Below are 22,397 nucleotides of genomic sequence, written 5' to 3' on the forward strand. Positions count from 1 at the left end.
TAAATTTATTTGAGAATTTGTTTCTCTAGAGATTTTTCTCTTTGTTCTAGAGAATTTAATTAAATAAAGTTTTATTATTTGCTCTGATCAAAATCTAATTGTGTACAAATCCTAGGTCCTATTTATAGAATTTTGAAATCCTAATTACATTAGTATTAGAAACCCTAAAATAATAAAATAATAATATGATACTAATTAATAATTCTAAATAAACTTAAACTAAAATAATAATAAATATATAACAACAACTAAGTGCTAATTCCAAACTAGTTGGGGTAAGCTATTTGGGTCTTTTTTCACTATTCAGCTATATTAGATACAAAGTCTACATCAATTTTTAAAACTTATAAATTATTTGATACTATTTTCCTTCATGTCGTCTTAGGTCTTCCCCTTTCCTTTATTATTCCTTTACCTATTAACTTATCATACTTGCGTACAAGACATATGATCTTCTTTATTGGATATAACCAAACCATCTTGGCCGTTATTTTATTTTTAATATGTATTACATGCATTTTCTGTTGGATGTGATTATTTCTAATTTTATCCATTATCATGTTGCCATATTTCCATCTTAACATCCGCATTTCTGCCACTCATTTTGTGGATATGTTGTACTTTAAATGCCCAATGTAATAATAATAATCTAATGATAATAAAACTCCTAAATAATAAAAATATAAAAATTTTCTAATTCTATAATGAATGTAATTCCTAAATTCCATCATCCTATACTGCATCACGAACACTTGTTTTTCTTTTCCCAATAATTTGATCTTGCTATTATTATCACTGCATTGAAGAGATAATAAAAGTTTCCTAAAACATTTTTTTTCTGTGCACGCAGGATCGCTCTCTCGACTTCCCCGCTTTATGTGCATTGTATGCTGTTACTGGTACTATTCTACACCCTCCAACTTTTAGGTTCTATAACTTCTCTTTTTAACAAAATTTTTTTCTTTGTTTCTTGGACAACCCTCTCTCTCTCTCTCTGTCTCTCTCTGTCTCTCTCTCTCTCAGAAAAAAAAAGTAATTTGTTAATATTACTTTTTAAAATTTGTACATGCATATTTGTTCTTAATCTTTGTTTTTCAGATACTATTCAGTTAAATACTTGTAATTGTGGTTTCCTTATTTTAACATCTCCATGGTCAATTATTTGCTTATGTTTCTTCTTATATGCGTTCTCTGTTTTTTTCCTTTGCCATCCATCTGATTCAATTTGATCCCTTTTACTATTCTCATTGTAAATTTTTCTTATGGCAATAAAAATAAGGGAGACATACAGAGTTGCTCGAATTATAGGGGAATTAAACTCATGAGCCATACTATGAAGTTGTGGGAGAGAGTTGTGGAGCATCGACTACATCATGATACTTCTATCTTTCTCAATCAATTTGGCTTCATACCCGGTCATTTAACTATGGAAGCGATCTTTCTCATTAGAAGCTTGATGGAGAAATATAGAGATGTGAGGAAAGATCTACACATGGTTTTTATTGATTTGGAGAAGGCTTATGATAGTATTCCAAGAGATGTCTTATGGAGTGTGTTAGAACAAAAGAGGGTATCTATTAGGTACATACAAGTGTTGATAGATATGTATGAAGGAGCAATTACTATTATGCGCACAGTGGGAGGGGACACGAGATTTTCCGATTTCAATAGAATTACACCAAAGATCAGCTATAAGCCCTTACCTTTTTACATTAGTTTTAGATGAATTGACGAAACATATACAAGAGAGTATTCCTTGGTGCATAATGTTTGCTGATGATATTGTTCTGATAGATGAGACGCGAGAAGGAGTCAATAGAAAGCTAGAGTTTTGGAGAAGTACTCTAGAGTCAAAGGGTTTTAAGTTAAGTAGAACGAAGACAGAATTTATGCATTGCAAGTTCAGTGGAGGCCAAACTGGTGATAGGGAATGAGTTAGTTTGGATGAGTGGTACTGTCCGAAAGTAATCACTTTAAATATCTCGGCTCAGTCCTTCAAGTAGATGGTGGATGTGAGGAGGATGTTAGTCATAGGATTAAAACCGGATGGTTGAAGTAGATATGTGTCACGGGAGTTTTATGTGATCGCAAAATTCTCAATAAGTTGAAAGGAAAATTTTACCGTACAACCATACGACCGGCTATGTTATATGGTAGTGAGTGTTGGGCATTAAAGGAGTCGTATGCGTCTAAGATAAGAGTTGCAGAGATGAGAATGTTAAGGTGGATGAGTGGCCATACTAGACTAGATAAAGTCCGTAATGAAAGTATTAGAGAAAAGGTAGGAGTAGTGCTAATTAAGGATAAGTTGAGAGAAGGGAGATTGAGGTGGTTTGGTCATGTGAAGCGTAGACATACGGAGGCTCTAGTTAGACAAGTAGAGCACATTAGGTTAGAGGATAGAAAGAAAAAAATGGGTAGACCTAAATTGACTTGGAGGAGAGTAGTACAACATGACCTAGAAGCATTACAAATTTCTGAGAATTTAACCTAAAATCGTTTAGAGTGGAGAAAGCGAATCCATATGGCCGACCCCAAATTTTTGGGATAAAGGCTTAGTTGAGTTGAGTTTACAAGTTCTGTGATCAAACTATCAATTTTTTTAATGTTGATAATAAAGTTAGGATTGACATCTGAAGTTGGTAGTTATTCAACGAGGTGCGACCTAAAGCTGTTTTAATGCATTTGCATCTGTTAGAATCTAGCTTATTATATAGAACAGAAGGATAATCATTCAAAACAGTGCTTATCTGGACACAGCTGTATAGGCTGCATACTTCTAGAATGGAGTGGTCAAATGCATGGACACTGGTATTTCCTGGATGGTTCTGCATATATGTGAACACTGGCAAGGCAGGTGATCATGAGCATAATCATGGGAAGAGCAATAAGTCTTAATTGATGATATTGACTCTGATATAGAATATTAACAGGTTTGTGATATTAAATTGAACATATGCTATCTTTTTTAACAACAGACTTTGTTCAAGAACTGCTACATCAATGTATCTATATTAAATTGCTCTCATATCCATTGTCCACATATTTATTCCTTTACTGCTGTTTGTTTCTTTGAAATGATGGATCGCGCCGTAAATTATATTCAGGGTCACTAGACTTTTCTCTTAGTTATAATTTGGTCTTATATCTCTAATTTGTATCAATTTGGTCATTAAACTTCAATTTATTCTTAACCAAATTAAACTGACTAGAATTCGGTTACAGACCCACTGGAAAGTTGATTTGGCTGCCATATTTGAGAGAGAAAATGGAGAAAGGAAAAAAAAATGACATTGAGACAAAGAAAAAGAGATAAGTGGTAGCCACGTCATCTTTTTGGCAAGCCTTTCACTGGATTATGGTGAGATTAGTTCAACTGGGACTAAATTGAAGTTTGATGAACAAATAAATCCAAATTAAAGATTTGTGACTGCATTGAACTTTAGTGCAAATTTCAGGGACCACAAGTTTAATTTAGCCCACTAAGCAAGGGTTTCATGCTAATGTCTAACCTTTGAGGACTGCGTTCTTCTTTCTAAAATAACAGTTCCCTCCTATAAATAAAGATGAGGATGACACTCTTGTGACTTGAGTAGTCAACGCCCAAGAGTTATATTGAAGGCAATAGAAATTGAGTTGTTAAGAAGTTCTTTCTGGCTTCTCTTGAACTTTTGGATTGTGGAATTGTCTGAATATTTATGTTAAACAAATTTGTGATTCACTATTAATTCTTACCTCTGTATTAAGTATTCACTTCACATATAAGTCTGTTGTTGATAATGACATGAATATTTAAGAAATCTGGTCATGTTTTTTACCTATACTCCATGATTCTTCCACTTTCTAATTCTGTCTTTTGCAGATGTTGCACTTGTAACTTCTTTGAGGGATGGAATGAATCTTGTCAGTTATGAATTTGTGGCATGCCAAGATTCAAAGAAAGGCGTACTCATTCTTAGTGAGGTAATGAATTAAGTGTGTGATCTGTTCTTCTTCCCTTCTGATACTGTAATTGACAGATGATATTATAGCTGCCTTCTTCAGTATTGCTTATACTTGCATATATGAGTGTGAATGACATTCTATCACATCTTTTGGATGTCTAATTGTTGATTTCATGTCCATTTGATGAATCTCATCTTTCTGCTTAAAAGAGTTGGAGTCAGATACTTTGATATTGGCTCATATAAGTGTAAAACAACTTTCAGTAGCATTGTCAACATTTTGTTTTTGTGAATATATTTATAAAGTAAGTAGTGATTTTTTTTTTTTTTCTCTTAAGACCAGAGTGGACAACAAACTTCAACTTTGATAATACCTTACTAATGCAACTAACCATAATTAGGAAAACTTGAAGAAAAGGAAGATTTTATTTCCTTTGCAACTTTATGAACATTCAAACATTCTTTCCTAGTGGGGCTGGTTCAGCTGGTACACTTGACAGTAACATAAGTTCAGTTATTCTTGGTTTTGATGCTGTGGCCCTTTCATCAAGAGTCAAAAGCAAGACTTTCTCTCTTAAGTCTATGCAAATCATGTTTAAAGTTTTGGATTTGGGATGGCATTTTCCATTTTCATAGTAACTGATGCTCTCCTTTCTCTTTTTAACTTGTAATGCACTTGTCTTTCCTGTATATATTGTAGTTTGCAGGAGCAGCACAATCTCTGGGTGCTGGAGCAATCCTTGTCAACCCTTGGAATATCACTGAAGTTGCTGATTCAATACGCCAAGCTTTGACTATGTCATGTGAGGAGAGAGAGAAGCGACATCGGCATAATTTTGCACATGTGACAACCCACACTGCTCAAGAATGGGCTGAAACTTTTGTGAGGTAAACTTAATGAAACAGACATGGTTTGCTGTGATGTATTGCTTTGAACGTGCATCTCAACCCTATTTTCACTTGCATCTTCAACAAAAAATGACCGTAAGTACAGAACTTTATTGCTTATAAAATTTTGTAGGTTAAGATGGTTGCAATTTTTACCTTCTATCCCTAATTATGAAGCTAGAGTAGAAGTCTGTGCTGGAGATGTTTAATGGGTTTGTAATTTAATGAAAGTCTCTTTTTCAAGTTAATTTGTTACAAAAAAGGATCATCTCTACTGTCCTTTCATTTATTTGATCCTCTGACATAAAGATTGATTCATAGTATTGGCCAAGCTTCCTTTTAATTCTAAAGGCTAGCTTCTGCAACCTGCAAGCATTAAAGACACTGGAGGAAATAAGTTTTAATGAGCTGTATTCCTTTAAATGTTGTGGTTGTTGTGATAACTTCGACTGTACTTGTTTGTTTATTTTACTACTTGTAAAGACAGATCCTATAAGGTCTGTCATACTTTTTTTGTGTATATAGTACAAGGTACATGAAAATCTGCATTTCATTTGCTAATTCTGGAGAATTGTTGGTCAAGCTATATATGTTCTTCCAGGAAGGAATCCACTCAAATGTGCTCGTTACTTGATTTTTTGCATAGTTTCGTATCTGTTTGATTTGATTTTTCACAAGCCAACGATTGGACATTCTATTCGGATAGAACAGGCATGCCAAAACGATGAGTATGCCATCAATATTGTGTCAATCTCATTCACAATTATATTAAGTTAAAGTTTGATTCTGACGAGTTATGTGAATAAAAGAACTACATATATCTGATGGATGTGAAATTTGTCATGCATTACCTACACAAATAAATTATTACATCTAATGCTTGTTAAACTCGCTTAAGTGCTGTGGTGAAATATTAGCATTTCAGTTCATGTTTGTATTTATTGTTATTATCTTATAACATCCAAAATTTGCTTCAATTGTGTCGCAGTGAACTAAATGATACCGTTATTGAGGCTCAGCTAAGGACCAGGCAAGTTCCACCTATTCTTCCAGAGGACGATGCAATTAAACGTTATTTGCAGTCTAATAATCGATTACTCATCCTGGTATTGTCTGTTTGATTTATAACTCATGTATATGCTTCATCATATAACTTTTCAGGGGTTTAGCAAATGAATTTTCTGCAACTGTATTCCTCATTTAAGGTGTTTAAATTATAGGGATTCAACGCAACATTGACTGAACCAGTAGACACTCTGGGAAGAAGAGGTGATCAGATTAAAGAAATGGAACTTAAGTTGCACCCTGAGCTAAAAGAAACATTAGTAGCACTGTGCAGTGATCCAAAGACAACCATTGTTGTTCTAAGTGGGAGTGACAGAAATGTCTTAGATGAGGTATTTTTCCTAGTTTCATACTTTCATCTATATTTTTCTTCTTAACCATGTTTTGTAATTCTTTTACTATTTCCACAGAACTTTGGTGAGTTTGACATGTGGTTGGCAGCAGAACATGGAATGTTTTTACGTCTTACCACGGGAGAGTGGATGACAACAATGCCAGAACACTTAAACATGGAATGGGTTGACAGTGTGAAGGTGCTTCTATTGAAATTGCAATCATTCTGAATTCTGCATCCTTGCCTCTAAAAGAATTATGTGACCCTTTTGACTTCTTTCAGCATGTTTTTGAGTACTTCACAGAACGGACACCTAGATCACATTTTGAACTTCGTGAAACATCACTCGTATGGAACTACAAGTATGCAGGTACTTGATTGTTTTGGAGGCTAGACTAGGCTAATAAAGAGCTGCTATTTTGTCTTCCCTCGGTCAATGTTTATCCTAATTTAATTATGGTTGTAGATGTTGAATTTGGAAGACTTCAAGCTAGGGATATGTTGCAGCATCTCTGGACAGGCCCAATTTCTAATGCATCTGTTGATGTCGTCCAAGGTAGCCGATCAGTTGAGGTTAGAGCAGTTGGTGTTACAAAGGTAAAATTCAACTTTGATGCCCTTAAAAAATTTGTACACAACCTGATTTTTTTTATCTTATAATTTAGTATTGAAGTTGTTTGTTTCTATATTTGACTTCTTCATTACTATTCAGGGTGCTGCTATCGATCGAATATTGGGAGAGATTGTTCACAGCAAATCCATGACAACACCAATTGATTATGTCCTGTGTATTGGGCATTTTCTGGGAAAGGTAATTTAACTTCTTTGAAAAGTGGTACACTTTTAGCATTTTCATGGTATTAACTGCATCCCTGGTGAAATGAAAGCCGAGTATTAATAAACGCCTTCTCAGCCATTACATAAAGAATTTCAATACAATGATACATGATTGGGTGATACATTGCCTGACACAGGACATTACAGTTGTTATGGACTGCTATGGTCCAATATGCCCATTATGTAATGGCTGTATGTAACAATTGTCACTGATACAAGGACCCAAAACTACAACTTTTTTTCTTCTCCAACAACCTTATTCTCACTCACCCACCGGCTGTATGGATATATTTTGATCAAAATGAGTTTAAGCTCTTTGTATTTTGTTTCAATGAGCTCCTACTATGTGCAATAGTTGTTAAATTGACAATGAATGTGGAGAACTGAAATGCTGGAAAGCTAATAGTTGTGAGCATGTAGCACATATTCACTTCAATTAGCAACTTTATGAACCTGCCTGGGGATTCCAAATGTCTACATCCATCACTGCCAGCTTTTGTGAAGTGTCTCACGCCTTTGTGGTCTCTTTTCTACTCTTCAAATGAAACACATGTTCAAATTGCTATGGTGTTGGTGAATTTTTCTATCCCTATGGTGTGATAAATAAAAATGGTCTTTTAATGCTGATATAAGATGCACAAATCTCAAATTAGGGAGCACTTGCTTGTCTGACCTTTGTCCCAAAAAATATATGTTTTATGTGGCACTCATTTGGAATTGAATTAACTGTAACTTTTGCATAAAAATGTTTGCTTGATGTAATTACATCTTGTTCTTGTAACCATAAGGGTGTAGGTTCATGTTTTAGGAGCAGCCACTTCATGCAACACTGCTGACTTCTAAGTTCTAAGATGTCTCTTGATTCTACTTCTTAGAACCCCTTTTTGGTAACATCATGATAGGATAATAGCAATCTTATTGTAAACTCTTCATTTGTAAGTTGGTCATCTTTAAGCTGTTAATGAAGTACATTTAGGAGAAACAGGAAAAGCTTTATCTTAATTTATAAGCTTGTGTTTTAAGCGATGGAATATTATTCCCTTGTCATTCTTGGTTAATTTTTTTTTGCCCTTATTGTTTCAGGATGAAGATGTGTACACCTTCTTTGAGCCGGTGCTACCTTCTGATGGCATAGGTATTGCAAGAACCAAGCAAACTGATGGCTTAAAGTCACCAGCAGAAAGGCGACCTTCTTTGAAGCTTCCAGCTAAAATTGGGTCCAAATCATCCCAAGGTAAGACACGAACTTCACCAAATCTTGACAAGAGAACTACCAACAACAGCTGTGGAAGTGCCAATCTTGACAAGAAAGCTACCAACAACAGCTGTGGGAGTGCCCGGAGGCAGTCACCAGAAAAGATTTCATGGAACGTTCTTGATCTCAAGGGAGATAACTATTTCTCCTGTTCTGTTGGACGAACTCGAACAAATGCTCGCTATCTACTACAATCGACAGATGACGTTGTCTCCTTTCTAAAGAAACTAGCCAGTGCATCTTCTTGAGACTAATAATGCAAGTTAAAAGATTTTTATCTCCAGTGTCCTGTGATGCATCCTCTCATTAAGAAACTGAAAGTTTCAAGAATCGGGGTCTGTATTTGGAAAGCATATCAAGCAACAGAAAGAGTGCTTTTTAGATGTGAATGATGTAGAATCAATGATTATTTTATGCCTACCTTAACAGGAACCTTGGTTTAACTTACCTGAAAGCATGAAATTTAGACATTAGAAATTGAAAGAGAGAGAACAGGATAATGTTAGTAATATGCCCTAGAGTATATCAACAAATTGTATCTTATAAATATTTATTTTTCTTTTAATGGCTTGTTTTTTTTTTTCTTTTGAATTTAAATGGTTTCAATTTAATTGAAAATATCTTTTATTAACTTGTCATATGTTTCATTTTTAAAGTGTTAAGAATATGTGTGACGGAGCATTATGGTACAAGTATTATAAATCATGGTTTGCAGTTTTGGATACTTCACAGGATAAGATTTATCCATATAAACAGTCATATTTGTTTATTTCTGTGATTAGTATGAGATACTAATGATATGGAATGGTGAGTCTCATGCCATATAATAAACAAGTTGGGTACTTATAAGATAAGTAGGCTAAATTAATGACACAAGATGATATACACATGGAGTTTACTCTTGTAAATACATAGTCATATAGATCATAATAGTGAATATAATCCTTTGATTTGAGATAACACATTTATCTTGTATATAGGTGGTTTTGAGTTTAATATTGTTTTCATGCTTATACTCTATATGAGTATACAGGCATGTGTTAGCTCCGATGAGTTATATATGGAGATAGGTATTAATTAAGATGGGATTCCTTACTCTGAGTAAATAAGGATAAAATCCTATGTCCATTTAAATTGTTCTTTATAAGTCAAGTTCCTGACCAGGACAGATAGACTTAGTTAGAAAGGAGTTTCTGACTGGAAAGTCTTATTAATCAAGAATTAGAATTAAAATGAGAACATATGATTCAAAGTAATAAGAGTTTGACATAAACTATGACTCTTGTTAAAATCGAGATCTTGTAACGAAGAGATTTTAGTGCATGGTATGTATGATGAAGGTTCATGAATTAAGAAATAATTCATAACTAATTAGGTAATCATTGTACATTATGCTAGATGTCAATCATGATTTATAAGAACTAAAATGAGAGGGAATTTCATTTTAAGTATGGAATACTTCCAATAATGTTAAAGAGTTAATATTATTCTCATTACCAATTAGTAATAAACCTAGTAAGTCACACAAAAGAGTAATGTGATCAAAGCAAATTAATTAATTAAATAAATCAATATATTTAGTTTGCAATTAGATTGTAAAGTCTCCAGCATGACTTGAAACTAAATTTATTTATGGAAGTATTCAAATTAATATTTAAATATACACTTGATTAATTAAGCATAAGGTAGAAAATTAATTTTGATTAATAAATTAATTTTTATTAATTTGGTTAAGTTTGACTTGGTCAAAGGAGAGAGAAAATTTAAATTAATTAGTATTTTCTCATGCACTAGTTAATTGAAATTTTAATTTCTTAATTATCTTAAGTTGACAAGTAGACTAATTAAGATTAGAAAACACATTTGATGAGTGAATCAAGTGTGGACACTTGTAAGCTTAATTATAATTAAGAAAATTAAAATAAATAAAAGAGGAAAAGGAAATAAGAAAGTTATCTTCTGCTTCTGTCTCCTTGGTTGGCCAAAACACACCCTCTGTCCCTATCCAAACATTTCCTTTATTTTCTTGCTTGATTTAACAGAAATTAGAAGTTGTGACTCTTGAATTAAAGATTGAGAAAGTGCTTCTCATCACTTCCATACACTTAAAACCTAGAAAAATGAAAACTTCCGTTCTTCCAATCTTGGCCAAACCTAAAGGAAGAGCAAGGAAGGGTTTTGGTTTATTCAAGGGAGCTTTGATCACTTTGCTTGTGTGGACAAGCTCGAGGACCAACAATTGTTGGTCTCCACTCTCCGGATTTAATATTGGATTTGATTCTACGCCTAAAGGGTAAATTTTCCTAAACTTTACTTTGTTAAATTTAGGGTTTTGTTTCCTAATGGCAGTTAGGTATGTTAGCAATAGAAACATAATTTGTTATGATCAAAATTATGTGTTTCTATGTGTTTATGCAATAGTATAAATTATTTATAAGTTGCATGAAGCCTTGGGAATGAAAATTATAAAATTGCTAACTTTACACCTTTAGGTGCATTTATCTTTCATATCAAACCACAGTGACTGTCGTTGTTGAAAGATCCAAAGTTAACATGGGTATATCTGCTCATATGCTCCTAGCAAAATGTTTTCTTGTGTGGCTTCAGGTGTCACACCAGGCACCAGCACTTGTGTCCTAGAGATGCTTGCTAATCACCTGAAAACCTCAGTATTAGCTGAATACTCACTTGATGCTCGCAGATAAAAAAGAAATATTAGCTTAAAATTTTATTAATTAAAATGATTATATGTATATAGTAAAAGAATATTTAATCATCATTATTTATTTAATACGACCAATAACTTCCACCTCCATCAACGTATAACAATTACAGTACTTAATCATACTTAATCATATGATTGCATATGATCATAAAAACAGATTATCCAAATTATATCAGATCACTAAAAAATTTTAACATAATGGTCACTAATTTGAGAAACTGACTAAGAAAGGATAAAAAAAAGAAAAACAAAACAAAATAATGAAAATAATAGCGTATGATATCCAACTTAATTGTCAAAATAACAATTAGAGTGGTGAAAATAAGTGGAGCAAGAACAAAAAAGACAAAATCTGGCATTGTCCCGTTGCCATAACTAATAAGGTGTGGTCGGTGGTGGTGGTAGCGGCAGCATTGAGTGTTTGCGGTTGGTGGTGAAGAGGCGATGGTAGGGCTGCCACGTCTATACATCTTTATGGTTAAGGCTTTTGCTTCTTATGAAAAACATATTTCATTCTTGTAAAAATTATTTTCAATTTTTTTAATTCCTATTTCAATATGAAAACAAATCCCTTTTTTTTTCTTTTCAAAAAGAAAAACTAATCAAATGGACTAGAATTTAGGATTCTTCTGCAGCTTGAAATTCACCCTCATCAATGGAAATGGAAAATAATAACAAGAAATGAATCTTCCATTGATAAAGAAGGTAAGTTTCGACACATAAAGTGATTTTTGCAACTTGTAAAATTGATTTGGTTTTGAAGATTGAAATCCTGGAGGTATAACCATAACGCATTAGACACGTTTAATCGTTGAAGAAGTTTTATTGTTTGCAACAACAAGAGCCAATAAAAACAAGTACAGTAGGAGAAAAGGTATCAAAATAATCCTCAGTTCGTATAGTCCTTGGCAACAAGCCTTTGTTTTGTAACATTCAATGGAGACATCTACTCTATGTTTAATTTTATAAACCCATTTTGGGGACTTTACCACTTGATAAATCAGTGAGCACCCAAGTTTTGTTCTGCTCAAAAGCAACTATCTCAGATCGCACTGCCTCTTCCCGACAGTCAAATTTCATGACTTAGGAAAAAGATTTAGGCTCAACCATAATAGAGATAGAACAGAACAAAGTGTTCGTATTTATTCCCACTAGATACTTGGACTCTCCATGAGTCATTAAGGTTAAACCATATGAGGAATAAGCACCTAGGTAGAATTCACCTGTAAAAACCGACTTATAAGAAGAGAGTGCTTGGAGACTTATTTAACTTCTCACCAATGTTGTTCCTTAGCAATGTAGGATTATAACACAATATCAATCCACAATATGCTTTGTGCAATGACAAGGAACAAGTGATCCATGATAACAGCATTGTATTACACCTCTCCTAGACAGAAAGCAGAGGATCATTCTCATTAGCTTCTTGAGTAATCCATCAATGAACTTCGTCTTATTCTTAAATTACAGCACCATTGTCATGAGCGCTGGAGGCACCAAGGCGAGTCGCCCCTCTAGCACCTCGCCTAGCTGCCTGGCTTACCTTCAATAAGCGAGCGCCTCTAGCAAGCGAAGCGAGGGGCTTTGAGGCGCTGAGGTGACGCCTCTTTGAAGTAAAGGTTTTTTTTTTCTTTTTTAATTGCTTTGCAACCCACCCAAATAAAATAAAACCCTACCTAATCTCGGCTACCTCAAGCAAACAGAAAGCAAAAAGGAGAAAAGGTGAAATACAAAACGCAGCTCATTTCTCTCAACAACGGGTGTCTCTCTCTCTCTCTCCCCTCTTCTTCTTCTTCTTCTTTCCTTTCTTTCTTCTCTTCTTCTCAATTCTATTCTTCTCTAAAACACAACAGTATCTTTGCACACTTTCTTCTTTTTTTTTTCTTCTTTTTCTCTCCTTCTCCTCTCCTTAATGAATTCTGCTGTGGGACTATGCGTATGTCTCATCTTCCCCTCTCTCTCTTCTCTACTCTTTCTTTCCTCTATTTCTTCTCCACTTCCCTCTTCTTCTATGTTTTTCTTCTTTCAAGTTTCAACACAGCAAAGTCTTGTTCTCCTCTCTTTTTATACTCTGCTAGTTCAAAACAGAGCCTCTGTTTTCTTTTTTTTTTTTTTTTCCTTTTCTTTGATCTTTTTCTTCAAAGCGGAATCTCTACTCTTCTCTCTTCTTTTTTACTCTGCTGGTCATATTGTTTTGTTTATTTTTATTTTGTTGTTAGATATGAAATGTTTTTTATTAATTTGTTGTTATATGGGTATTGTTTAATTTTTATTTTAATTGTTTTATTGAATATGGTTTTTTTTTTGTTAATTTGTTGTTTAGTTTTTTGTTATATGACTATTTTTTAATATCTGGATGCAGATTTACTAGTAATTAGAAATTAAAATTGACATTGAGGTGCTCCTTGCAAATTTATGGTGAATATCACATTTATTTTATGTGTCATTGTTAGGCTAATAGCTATTGAGGAAATTAATAACTATTGAAATTTGAATACATTTGTGTAAGGTGTTGTTTTGCTGTCAAAGAGTAAGAAAGACTAGGCAACTATTGAAATCTGAATACATTTGTGCAAGGCTTAATACGTATATATGTATAATTTAAACAATTTAGCCTATGACGTATTGGTTCAAAAAGGGTCTTGCCTTGCCTCACCTCTCACCTAAAAGGCCAGAGGGTATCCTGTCGCCTTGGTGTCATCTTTCGGCTTAATGACAATGCCCTCGCCTACGTGGTAGTTTGACCCAGTAAGACAATACCAAAGCTGAATTCTTGTTTAAATGAAAGAAATATGGGTTTGATGGATTTATCAAATGATCTGGAGTTCGATTTGTTGATTGAGAAGATGAACCGTTTGCCACAGATGAAGTCAAAGAACACATGAAACAGATGCAAATGCAAGTACAAATAGAGGCAAAAATCCCGAGCAGTTGTTATTGCTCTAATAACATAACAAGAAATGAAATTCGGAAAACTAAAACTTAGCTTCCATTGATCAAAAGTAGTGTACATGCATGAAGAGAGAAAAACAGGAGAAACTAACTTGGAACAAACTCTTAACAGAAATCCTACACATGCCCATGCACCTGTAACTATCTAACAAAAGAAATGTGCTTCTTTTCATAATAAATAAACTACGCTCTGCTTCTTTATCTCAGGTAATACACAGAGACATCTTAACATCAATTACCAAACCAAAGCAAATACTAGAAGGGGGAAAAAAAATAGTTCCAACCACAAACAAGGAATTTGAAATAATCGGAAGTCAAAGAATTAAATTCTCTCATTTTTCTTTTAACTCGTATGTGACATCAAGCAAGTACAATTTCACTAAGCTTAACAAAGAATTTAAACAATAAAACAACTATCTACTATCTACTAAATTTTACGACTCAAGACACCCACAAGGCTGCAGATGACTACACATATCTAGAACCTACTCCAAGTTTGCAGCTGCAATGGAACACTAGGAGACTAAAATACAACTCAGGTAAAGAACCAAAAGAAGCATGCCTAATACTTCACTTTCTAGCATGGTAGAAAAAATGAGATGACCCAAATTGAATGACTAGCAGAATTGAATCGCTAGCAATACTCATAGGCATTTGTAATGCAACATAAGATCTATGGTGCTGCTTTAGTTCAGACTTTCTTATTTGGTTCAAAAACATACTTGATCAGGGACTCCTTGATTGACAGCAATTCCGGAAACTCCTTCTTCAACTTGGATGCATCCATCTCATTGTTGCTTCGTGGTGCCACAATCACCTTAGCTTGCTCCTCTAGTGTGAAGTTAACCCATGTAAAGTTGGGGTTAATATAACTCTTGTACATCTGCAAAATCTCATTATGGCTCACAACGCCAGGGTTTGTGAAGTTCCATATACCCCTCAAGTTCCGCTTAGCCATCTCAATTGAAACAGGTAGAAGCTCATCCAAGACAGTCATGCTGTTTGGAATATTGACCACTTTGTTATATCGAGAAATCTTAGTAATGAAGTTGCGTGGATTGTTTAGGTCTGATGATATTGGCATTCTAACTCTGAGAGTGCACACATTGTCATATTCTTTCAATAACTCCTCCACCTGGTGGAAATTTCAACAAAAAGAAAAGCATCAACAGTTAATATATCTTGAGATGAAAATGTATGTATAATTAGAGATTCTGCAATGGAAATTACCATAGCCTTGGTCTTAGAATAAAAAGAACCAGTGAAATTGGGTTTGTCTTCCTCAGTAAACCCAATGCCAGAATGCTCTGGATGATTAGTATCATACTCAAATATACAGCCAGTAGCATAATTCATCATCAGGATATTATGCTCTCTGCAAACATCTGCTAATGTTAAAGTTCCAGAGACATTGGTGCGGATTGTTTCTGTCTTGTGGGATTCACACCAATCAACATTAGGTCTACCAGTAACCCCAGCAGCATTAAAAACATGGGTTGGCCTAACATTCTGAATATCTGACAAAAGAGATGATCTATCTTCCAAGCGCCCCCTTCCATATTCAAAAGGAATCCCTTGTTTCTCACACAACTTCCCAAGTAAACCCCCAATCCATCCAGTTCTGCCATAGATCAAGAATTTAAGAGAGGATTTTCGAGGGGAGCCACTGCTGCTAGTTCTAGAAACTGGGATGACCATTCGGCTCTGATTAGAATTATTCGAAGCATAAGATGCAGATTTGTTCTCTTCAGAACCATCGAAGTGTCTCCCACCAGGCATCATCAACATTCTTGGATGAGGAAGCAAGGCCCCAGTTACATCACCCCACCAATCAGGATTTTGAATGTACCACTCCATAGTCTTCTTCAAGCCCTCCTCCCAAATAGTTTGCTCCGACCATCCTAAGTTCTTCAGCTTCTGATCATCAAGAAAGTACCTCTGATCATTGAATGGCCTGTTATCTACAAACTTGATGCTTGTCTCAGGGTCTATTGAGAAAAGCTTGCATATATCTTTAGCCACATCTATCACTGTTCTTTCCTTCTTTGTCCCAATATTGTAAACATGGCCCACCTCTCCTTTGTGAAGGATGACTTCAAAAGCCTCAGCAACATCCTCACAATATAAATAACTCCTCACATTGGAACCATCCCCATGGATTGGAAGAGGCTTCCCTTGCATAGCCAAGAGGATAAACTTTGGAATTAATTTCTCAGGAAACTGATTGGGACCATAAACATTGTTTCCACGGGTTGTTATAACAGGTAACCCATATGACCTACCATACGCCATAACAAGCATTTCTGCACCAGCTTTTGTTGCAGAGTATGGATTTGTTGGGAGGAGTTGAGAAGCTTCATGGTTTCCTACAACAGCATCCTCATCTGTCTCCCCATAAACTTCATCTGTACTTACATGGATGAATCTCCTAATCTGGCCAGTGACTTTGCAGGCTTCTAAAAGAACGTGGGTACCATAGATATTATTCTTGGTAAACTCAAAGCTGTTACCAAAGGAGTTGTCCACATGTGTCTGGGCAGCAAAGTGCATAATTGTGTCAATGGATTCAGTGATGAGAAGGAAGTTGACAAGATCAGCACTGCCAATGTCACCCTTGACAAACTTAAAGTTGGGGGATGATTTAGAAGGAAGGAGATTTTTCAGGTTTGAACAATAATCAAGCTTGTCAAGGACAACGATTCTGTAATCAGGGTAGTTACGGATGAGCCTATTGCAAACATGGGATGCGATAAAGCCAGCAGCCCCAGTAATGAGGATGTTCTTTGGCTTATATGTAGCCATGCCAAAACAATTTCTACAAAGAAAACAATACAGAAACTATATCTCAGAACTTATTGCAGCCATCTAAAATAGAAAGTAAATACATATAACTCTTTATATAACCAAAAAGGTAGTAAACAAGAGAAATGAGAGTCCACAAATTTCAATATCGAGAAGAAAAATAATATGCAAATAGTACAGCTGTCATTCTATATAGGTACAACAGGAAGGAAGAAAATAAAGTACAGATCTGACCATCTGAGGACACAAGAGGAGATTATGCACCCTCGTTAATAAAATAATTGTTAAATCCTCTTTTTTTTTTTAAAAAATTCCAGAACAATTGAGACAATCCAAGTGAATCCAATACAATTACTTAGTGTCATCATTAGAGCTTGTCATTCCTTAAAAACAAAACCTGCCAGACCAAAATCTTAAAAAGCTTTAAATTTCAAGCTTGTTTCCTCATTTGCAGAGTAATCAAAATCTCAAAGAATTCCATTTGAACAACCATAAGCAAAGATGGAAGATTCACAATTAAGCACAATAACATCAAGATCCCATCCAAAATGAACAGATCCAATAGAAAGCACATCACAGATCCCCACAAAACCAATAAAAGCGTGACCAATTTTCAAAATGCATTAGAACACAAGTAAGATGAAAACAATTGCAATAACATTCGTAGTTCTAGCTACTTCATGCAGAGATCCAGGTTCTATCAAGTAAGAAATGTGGATTAATCAAAACTAAATAGCAGACCAAAACACAAAAAATACGTCACCTTTAGCAATAGATCTAAGAGAAACAATAAATAATCAGTTAGATCAAAATTCAAAAACTAACAAAAACACAAGATCCAACCTACACAAATCATGATAAAGAGAAATCAGGATTGACTTACAAATCCAATTCAGGTCAAGATAAAGCAAACCCAGATAAGGAAGAGAATTCTGGAAGTAGAGAGAGAGAGAGAGAGAGAGAGAGAGAGAGACAGTAAGACAAGGAAACAGCGAAGAATCCACAGAGAAATGAGAATATGGAGCAGTAAGGAGGAATGAAAGAGAGGGAAGCTGGGAAGTGAATATATACTGCACGGGCAGAAGAAATTTATAGGACCATAATACCCTCGAAATTGAATTAAATTACAGATGTTAGGTTCCCTTGACTCGGGTTAGTATTTTAAACTGACTAAGATTTAAGTTAATTTAATAATTCATTTTTTTTAAATTTTCTCTTTACTCAAAAATAGATTTAAATCAAATTGTTATTATTTTAATTTAATTTAAAAAATCTAATTTCGATTTAAATTCATAAATATTATATTTTCAAGCTTTTTTACATTCCACAAAATGTGGAGATTGCTTTCTCATTTAATGATAATTATTAGTGAAATAATGTATATCTTAATTTTAATAAATTTAATATTCTTTTAAACCAATGATATATTTGCTTATTTCAATGAATTCTTTGATTTTTTTTTCTTAATCAAGCAGAAGATAAGTCTGAACTTTTTTATATTTTTTTTGAAAATTTTTTAATAATTAATTTTAACTGAAATTTAAATTTAAATTTAAATTTTAAATTCCAAATTTTATAATTTTAAAAACAATTTTAATATCATTAAATTAAAAACGTATTGATCCAATATTATCGATTTTTGTATTTTTTTTACTCTCAATTTAATTTTTATTTCTAATTTTTATTTTTTTTCTCCTATTTACTAAATTTATGTTTTTGTAAATGACATTAAATTCTTACATATAGGAAAAGAATTTAAAGCATTAAAATATATATTTAAAAATATTTTATAAAATAATTATAACTCTTATTTCATAAATTTTAAAACAAAAACAAAATGGTTTTTGAAAGGATAATTAATCTCTCCTTATCTTTTCCTTTTCAAACTCAATAAACTTTAAAAAAAAAAAATTATTTGTATAATTTTTCTTATCACTTTCGAGATCCCTAAATTTAAAGGCTTTAACTTGATGAAATAAGAAGCTTTTTGCTAAAATTTATAAATAAGCTGTTAAAGGTTGATTTTAATCCGAATCAATTGTTAATTTCATCAGCTTTAAAGTTTTTTCCTTGTCTGATAATTGATTTGATTTAATTTTTTTTTATTTAAATTGTATTATACTTTTAAAATTTATTCATTATAAAATGTTTATATTTTTAAATTAATTTTTATATCAATAAGTTATTTATAATTATAAAATTAATAGATAAATATAAAAATTTTGTATAATATTCATTTATATGATTAAAAATATGTATATATATATTTAAAAATATATTTTTAATTTTTATATTGTTGTATAATAAATTAATAATTATATATTTGTTTTAATAATAAATAATACGATATATGCTTTTATTAATCATATGTATTGAATATAATTTTACCAAACGCTTAGCATGTAACATTAATTTTTTATATAAAAAATTAAAAAATACTTAAAATTTTTTATATAAATAAAATTAACCTAAATAATTAGAAACAAATAATATAAATTTACATACTAATACGCTTTAGCATCAAAAAACTCATTATTAAAAATAAGTAATACAATATTTAGAGACTAATAAGTTTTCTCAAAAAATTAATTATTAGAAATAAATATAACATTTAGAACTAATGAGTAGTTTTCCTAAAAAAAATAATTATTAAAAGCAAATAACACAGCGCATAGACTAATAAGTTTTTGCCTCAAAAAATTCATTATTAGAAACAAATGATATAATATTTAAAAACTAATAAGATTTTTCTCAAAAAATAATTATTAGAAATAAATAATATAATATTTAGAAATTAATAAAATTTTATTTCAAATAATAGTTATTAGTAACAAATACCTTATTACCTTCAAAATATGTATTTGACTATATTTTGTGGTGATATACAATTAATTATCAACTATCAACTATCAGCTATCAGTTGTATTCATATTAAAAACCCTCTCTAGGCTACAATATGACGTCTATAAATGCAATTTGAGCACTTTTCAAGTAAAGGGTAAATCTTTCTCCTTTCCAGGAAATAAATCATTGTGATGGCATTGATATTTTTGTAATAGGTTCAAATAATGTGAGTATGAGAGAAAATGAGGTAAAAGATAATTTCTTAACTTGGAGACCTGCTACAGCAAGTTAGATGGATTTTTGTAAGACACATATAAAGTTTTGGGGGTTTTTTTAGTAACAAATTGAAGATAAGGGACAAAAATAAAACATAGGATAAAGTTTAAGGACAAGCTATAAAAATTACCCTACAATAAGGAATTATAAAATTAAATGAAGTAATATAATAAAATATTTAGTTAAACTAACTTATAAGCACAAAAATAAAAAGTCTATCCCAAACTTTTTTTTTAGCTTATAAGTATAGCTTAGCAACTCTAAAACTATCTTAAACAAATAGATTAGTTTAAAATTATGGTTTACAAGTTAGTTTGCTAGGCCAAACACCTTCTAAATCCATTTGCATCAATTCAAATTCCTGATAATTAATAATAAGAAGAATAATTTAAATTTTATTTATTTGAACTATCATTTATTTCTAAATCCATTTATGATTTTTATGGAAGTTTTTATTTAAAAGTGAGAGTGAAAAAAAAAAAAAAGATTTTCCCACTCAAAAAGAGATCACAAATTTTAGGTAAGTACTTGAAAAAGTATTCTAAAAGCTTTTATTCAAACTTTGAATGTTTTGAACTTTTAAAATAAAAAGAATAGAAAGACAACTTTATAAATTTTAATTCTAATAATGGTTTGAATTGTCAATCAGTCCAATTCCCAGTGGGAATTCTTGTTTTGCTCAAAGATATTCATTTGTATGTGTATTATATCTAGGAAAGCATTTGTGTATTAAAAAATGTACAAATAAGGTGGAATGTCTTTTTGCCCTTGTAACATTTAGGCTACAAATTGATTTGTTTTCGCTCCAAAATCCAACTAATCATTATCCTCCTTTTCTTTGACCAACCAACTCTCATAAATTTCTTAACGAATCACATACTATCAAATTTTCAACCAATTAGTTCTTACCAATCTCTTAACTAATCATATATCATCAATCTTCAACCAATCAATAGATCCCACCAATCTCTCAATCAATCATAGCTCATTAAAAATTCAACCAATTATATTTAACTACACCAAAAATACAACAATCACAATTGATTTCATACAATGTTGTTAGAATTAGACCAGACTAGATCGGTTGGAATGATTTAATTGAGAACCATAACAATGTTGGTTCGGTTTAAGCTTCAAACCCTTTATTCAGCAAACCAAAGTTGATTCATCTAAACCGGTCAAGTAACAGGTGAACCAATTAGATCATAAAACAAATAACAACGATTAATTAGATCATAACTAATTAGATTAATTAATCAAGTAACTATGAACAATTAGATTAATTAATCAAATAACTATAATCAATTAAAGTCAATTAATCAAGTAACTATTAATCGATTAAATCTTAAATCAAATAATTATGATTAATTAGATCATAATCAAGTACTATTTGGCATTTTATCAATTAAATATCATAATCAATTAGATAATAAATCAAGTAATTATAATCAATTAGATCATAATCAATGTATAATCGAGTATTTTATTAATTAATCACATAGATCATAATCAATTAGAACACAAATCAAGTAACTATGATCAATTACATCATAATCAAGTATTATAGGATATTTTATTAATTAATCAAGTAAATCATAATCAATTAGATCATAAATCATGTAATTATTATCAATTACATCATAAGCAAGTACAATAGTGCATTTTATCAATTAATCAAACAGATAATAAATCAAGTAACTATGATTAATTATATCATAATCAAGTACTATTAGGTGTTTTACCAATTAATCAAGTAGATCATAATCAATTAGATCATAAATCAAGTAGCCATGATCAATTACATCATAATCAAGTATAATGGGTTGTTTTATCAATTAATCAAGTGATCATAATCAATTGGATCATAAATCAAATAACTATGATCAATTACATCATAATCAAGTATTATCGATTATTTATCAATTAATCAAGTAGATAATAATCAATTATATTATAAATCAAGTAACTGTGATCGATTATATTATAATCAACTACTACATGGTATTTTATCAATTAATCAAGTAAAACATTATCAATTAAATCAAACATTATCAATTAAATCATAAATTAAGTAACTATGATCAATTATATCATAATCAAGAATATAATGTATTTCAACAATTAAAAGTAATTTATAAATTAAGTAACTATAATCAATAACATCATAATCATATACTATCGGGTATTTTATCATTTAATCAAGTTGATCATAATCAATTAGATCATAAATCAAGTAATTATGATCAATTACACTATAATCAAGTACAATTAGGTTATTTTATCAATTAAGCAAGTAGATCATAAATCAAGTAATTATGAACAATTACATCATAATCAATTAATCAATTAGCTAGGAATGAGCATTATTCAATTTTGACTAGAATAGCTGACCAAATCGAATTACTTCAAAATTTTGGTTTAGTTTCTATAGAAATTCAGTTAGGAATTTTTATTTTTAAATGTTTTGTTTATTTG

At 31.9% G+C, this 22,397-nt stretch overlaps 2 protein-coding genes across 8 annotated transcripts in view; one reads left to right on the forward strand and one right to left on the reverse strand.

The window, feature by feature from the left end:
- LOC110642955 (alpha,alpha-trehalose-phosphate synthase [UDP-forming] 1) overlaps positions 1–8,888 on the forward strand; it is a 44,878-nt gene extending 35,990 nt beyond the window's left edge. For 6 of the 7 annotated variants that reach the window (XM_058145556.1, XM_021795161.2, XM_058145558.1 and 3 more), the window contains 10 exons: positions 851–899; positions 3,863–3,963; positions 4,645–4,832; positions 5,821–5,938; positions 6,053–6,229; positions 6,308–6,430; positions 6,514–6,601; positions 6,698–6,828; positions 6,944–7,042; positions 8,152–8,888. In XM_058145556.1, coding sequence (XP_058001539.1) covers positions 851–899; positions 3,863–3,963; positions 4,645–4,832; positions 5,821–5,938; positions 6,053–6,229; positions 6,308–6,430; positions 6,514–6,601; positions 6,698–6,828; positions 6,944–7,042; positions 8,152–8,571 — 1,494 coding nt within the window. In that variant the 3' untranslated portion in view covers positions 8,572–8,888. The remainder of the gene's footprint in view (positions 1–850; positions 900–3,862; positions 3,964–4,644; positions 4,833–5,820; positions 5,939–6,052; positions 6,230–6,307; positions 6,431–6,513; positions 6,602–6,697; positions 6,829–6,943; positions 7,043–8,151) is intronic. The other variant, XM_058145561.1, reaches the window with a different exon arrangement.
- Positions 8,889–14,304: 5,416 nt separating this feature from the next.
- LOC110642957 (trifunctional UDP-glucose 4,6-dehydratase/UDP-4-keto-6-deoxy-D-glucose 3,5-epimerase/UDP-4-keto-L-rhamnose-reductase RHM1) lies at positions 14,305–17,845 on the reverse strand. Its single transcript, XM_021795165.2, has 3 exons — positions 17,686–17,845; positions 15,231–16,815; positions 14,305–15,135 (listed from the first exon to the last, which is right to left on the reverse strand). Exons 2-3 carry the CDS (start codon positions 16,800–16,802, stop codon positions 14,692–14,694), a joined length of 2,016 nt encoding a protein of 671 aa, XP_021650857.2. The 5' UTR covers positions 16,803–16,815; positions 17,686–17,845; the 3' UTR covers positions 14,305–14,691.
- Positions 17,846–22,397: the final 4,552 nt, after the last annotated feature.

This window comes from Hevea brasiliensis, chromosome 4, assembly GCF_030052815.1.
Source record: "Hevea brasiliensis isolate MT/VB/25A 57/8 chromosome 4, ASM3005281v1, whole genome shotgun sequence".
In the NCBI taxonomy this organism is placed as follows: Eukaryota; Viridiplantae; Streptophyta; class Magnoliopsida; order Malpighiales; family Euphorbiaceae; genus Hevea; species Hevea brasiliensis.

Excerpts from the sequence above, each read along its gene's own strand:
- LOC110642957 (XM_021795165.2), bottom strand. The coding sequence starts at position 16,802 with ATGGCTACATATAAGCCAAAGAACATCCTCATTACTGGGGCTGCTGGC. Across the intron at positions 15,136-15,230 it reads ATTCTAAGACCAAGGCTATG|GTGGAGGAGTTATTGAAAGA; the intron begins GTAATTTCCATT and ends AATTTCCACCAG.